Source organism: Terrapene carolina, unplaced genomic scaffold (assembly GCF_002925995.2).
Source record: "Terrapene carolina triunguis isolate 2854851 unplaced genomic scaffold, T_m_triunguis-2.0 Scaffold614, whole genome shotgun sequence".
Taxonomy (NCBI): Eukaryota; Metazoa; Chordata; order Testudines; family Emydidae; genus Terrapene; species Terrapene triunguis.
In genome coordinates, this window is record NW_020664965.1 from 253,161 (window position 1) to 256,659 (window position 3,499).

Consider the following 3,499-nt stretch of genomic DNA (forward strand, 5'->3'; position numbering starts at 1 on the left):
GGGGGGCCGCGGGGGGGGGATGCTGGGGCCCCGTGTCCATGATGTTCCATCTACCTACATTGTTTGATGCTGGATGAGAAAAATTTTGACCCTGAGACACCCCAGACCCGCTCCTCTGCCCTCCATCCCGTCTCCTTCGTACCCGTAACCCTCTCCTCTCCCCCCACGCAGAGGAAACGGATGGTGGTGCCCGCTGCTCTGAAAGTCGTACGCCTGAAGCCAACGCGCAAGGTACGTCCCTCCCAGAGCCCCCTTTCCACACGGGAGTAGGGGCGGGAGGTTGAAACCTGATCGAAGGCAGCACCGTCATGAGGCAGGTAGTTCCACAGCCCGTCAGAACAAAGGACTTGTCAAAGGCAAAACTCAGGAGGAGTCATTAACCCATGGGACTACTTGCCACATTATACCAGGGCAGATGCCGAGGCAATAAATTCATTTGCCAGTGGTATTAACTTGGGGAACTGGCGGCCACATATTGGAGACCAACCATTCATCAGAGGTAATGGGTGTGGTGTTAACCTATGGGACTACTTACCACATGATTCCTTGGTCTTTGATATCATGTGGCAGCTAGCGGCCAGTCAGGGAACAACCTTGTTCATGCAGGTGTCATCTGTCTAGTGATGCCCTGGCCATGCCTAGCCAGCGCCTGTGCCCTACCCTGTGCTGGGAGCTGGCATCTCGGGCGGTCGGTGATGATGCTAACTCACTTCTCTTCGAGTCTCACGACCATGAGACAACATCCTACATGCACTACCATCTGAGACCGCCTGGGGGCACTGCACGACCTGGCTTAGTTGGGATCCTGCAGGAAGGGGGCTGGGAGTCAGGACTCCTGTTTTCTCTCCTGACCCGTCTCTTCCCTGCCCCCTGCAGTTCGCCTTCCTGGGGCGCCTGGCCCATGAGGTTGGCTGGAAGTACCAAGCCATCACCTCGACCCTGGAGGAGAAACGCAAGGAGAAGGCCAAGCTGCATTATAACAAGAAGAAGAAGCTGATGGTGAGTGTCCCTGGGGGTCATCGGGCCTCACAGTCCCCCTTTGAGAGGAGCTGCATCTAAGCACTGGGGGAAGGGGGTCCCCGTATCCCCCCCCGCAGGGCGATGGGCTCATTTCCTGGGGGCTCTCCCGAATCTTGGTCTGATTCCTCCTCCTGGGGCGTCTCTTCCAGAAACTACAGAAGCAGGCGGAGAAGAACGTGGAAGGCAAGATCTCCAGGTACACCGACGTGCTGAAGCAGTACGGGATCTTGGTCTGAGCCTTGAACCTCAATAAAACCAGCCCCTTCACTTCCACCCAGCCCCTCTGTGCGTCTCTCACAGGGCCTAGCTCTGGCTGCCTGGCCTGGGCCTCCGGGACGCTCCGGGGCTTGGCCAGGCCGGTCGGGCCCATGAAATCCCCTCAGCTCCTGTCCCATGTAGCACACGGCAGAGAACTGACCCGCGGCTTCGCGCCCCTCCCAGAACGGCCCTGGGCCGGGACGAGAGCCGGAAAATCCGCCGCGCGGGCGTTGGAGCCGACAGTGGCTCCCTGGCACTGTTAGAAATCCGGCCTGGCTCTGGCTTCCAATTGCTGGCCCTTTCAGTGCCGGTGTTTTCTCCCCTTCTATCGTTACCCGGCTCCTCTCTCCGCTTTCCTGTCAGTTGCTCTGTTTTGCGTGGGGGCCGCGTCTCGGGGGCATTTTGCCAAGGGCTGCCCAAATTCCCGTTGCCCACCCCATCCCGCAGCAGCCTGGGTCACTGGGGGTTTTAGAACGCTTCGCGGGTGTCTTCAAGGCCCTCTCCCCTGTGGGGCCTTCACTCCACTGTGCCTGCCGCTTCCCCTGAGGAGAAACGCGTTGAGCTCTCTGCGGGGCTCCCCGGCACCCCCAAACCCCAGCCGAACCCTCGGGGGCCTGTGGTTCCCCCCCCTCTCGCCAGCAGCGTGCTAAGGATGCGGCTGCTAATCCAGTGGCTCTGGGCCGCTTCTCTTCGTAAATCCTCAGGGGGGAAGGGGAGTCTCGGCCCCTCGTCTGACCTCCTGGGGCTGCCCTGGCTTCGGGCCTGGGATGGAGAATCCCTGGGGGAGCAGCTCCAAGGGTTAATTCTTTTCCTCCTCCCCTCCCCCTTTGCTTCCACTGGGAATTTCTCTCGCCTTGCTTGGTGGACCTGGTAGCCAGGGGTTTTGGCCCTTTTTTCATGGGTGGATCCCTAAAAGATTTCAAATGCAGGGCCGGCCCCCTGTGGAAATCTCAGGCCTAGTCTATGGGGGGGAAGCACTGCGGGAACCCTGTTATCAAACTGCCAAGAGCCGGGGATCAAGTCGTGGTCCGTCCCCCCCCCCCATCTCTGGGCTCAGCTACACAGCTGGTGCGCCTCGCACGTGGGCAGCTTTTCCGATCCTCGAATCGTCCTTGGGGCTCTTCCCCGGCCCCTCTGCGATTTATCCACCCCCTTGAGCGGCAAACGCTGACTGGGGGGGGAGAGATCCCGCAGTGTCGCCCCCGGGCCAGGCCCAGAGCTCCCACGACCCCTCTGCTCCGACTCGCCAAGTCTGTTAGCCTTTCGGCCGGGGGGAAGGCTCGGGAGCGGCCAATTCTCCACCATGCCGCCCCCTTTCAATCGTTGCGTCCCCCAGCCCCTGAGGCCGGCCTGGATTCTGTGACCCCAGAGCTAGGCTGGGGGTTAGAGGCAGGTTTCTTCCCCCCCACCCTCCCTTGCGGTAGTGCCTCTGCCCTGCTCTGCCCCCAGCCTGGGGGCGTTGGGGTTTAGGTGGGGCCCCGGATACCGAGAGGGGGAGTCCCTGAGGGACCCTTATGCCCCCAAGACTCAGCCGCAGGCTTCTAAGAATTGGCTTAAGAAGGAGGCTGTGTTGGGGGGGAGCATCACCCCCTGCTGGTGGGGTGCATGTATGGCAACAGCCTGAAATTAGAGGGTGTCTCCCCCCCCCCTTCCTCTGGGAGTAGCTCCACCCACAAGGGGCAGGGGGCTGTACCTTGCTCTGAAGGCAGTGGGCCGGGGGTGTTTGCCCAAAATAGGGTGCCCTGATCTCAGCTGGGGGCTCCCCCCAATTGGTGGGGGGGCTGCTTGGATGGTGCTGGGGCGAGCGCTCTAAGGGTGTGTTCTCTGGGGAAGAACCCAGGCGTCCTGCACCCGCCCACCCCCCAGCTCTGTCCCGCAAGGAATCACACGGCAGCTGGGCAGGGTCCTGTTTATTGCAGTCTCTGGTCCCCTGGCAGCCGCCCGCTCAGCCCTGCCGGTCCTCGACGAAGGTCACCCCAAGCTGCCGTCGCACCTCGTCCACGATGGAGGCCACCAGCTCGCTCTCGGCCAGGCTCATGATGGGGCTCTCCTTCAGGCCTGCGGGGAGAGAGACCTGAGCCGGGGCTGTGAGCTTCCCCCAGCCAGGGCTGAGCAAGCTGCTGCCTGCTACTGCTAGACGTGGGGAGAGACCCTGGAGCTTGGGCTCTCTGCTCTAACCACTAGCCCCCACTCCCCTCCCAGAGCCAGGGAGAGAACCCAG

At 61.8% G+C, this 3,499-nt stretch overlaps 2 protein-coding genes and 2 non-coding genes across 4 annotated transcripts in view; 3 read left to right on the top strand and 1 right to left on the bottom strand.

Annotated features, from left to right (window-relative positions):
- The window catches only part of RPL13A (ribosomal protein L13a), a 3,754-nt gene extending 2,461 nt beyond the window's left edge, over positions 1–1,293 (top strand). Inside the window, 3 exon segments of the mRNA XM_026659254.1 lie at positions 97–231; positions 877–999; positions 1,170–1,293. Of these exon segments, the coding sequence (XP_026515039.1) occupies positions 97–231; positions 877–999; positions 1,170–1,256 (345 nt within the window). The 3' untranslated portion in view covers positions 1,257–1,293.
- Positions 33–101, top strand: LOC112125833. The gene has a single exon (XR_002909762.1). It is a non-coding gene; the product is annotated as a small nucleolar RNA SNORD34 (small nucleolar RNA).
- Positions 686–770, top strand: LOC112125832. Its single transcript, XR_002909761.1, has one exon. It is a non-coding gene; the product is annotated as a small nucleolar RNA Z195/SNORD33/SNORD32 family (small nucleolar RNA).
- A 1,930-nt stretch (positions 1,294–3,223) lies between the features above and the next one.
- LOC112124031 (trans-1,2-dihydrobenzene-1,2-diol dehydrogenase-like) overlaps positions 3,224–3,499 on the bottom strand; it is a gene marked incomplete at its 5' end in the record, with an annotated part of 1,254 nt that continues 978 nt past the window's right edge. The window contains one exon of the mRNA XM_026659262.1: positions 3,224–3,336. Coding sequence (XP_026515047.1) covers positions 3,224–3,336 — 113 coding nt within the window. The remainder of the gene's footprint in view (positions 3,337–3,499) is intronic.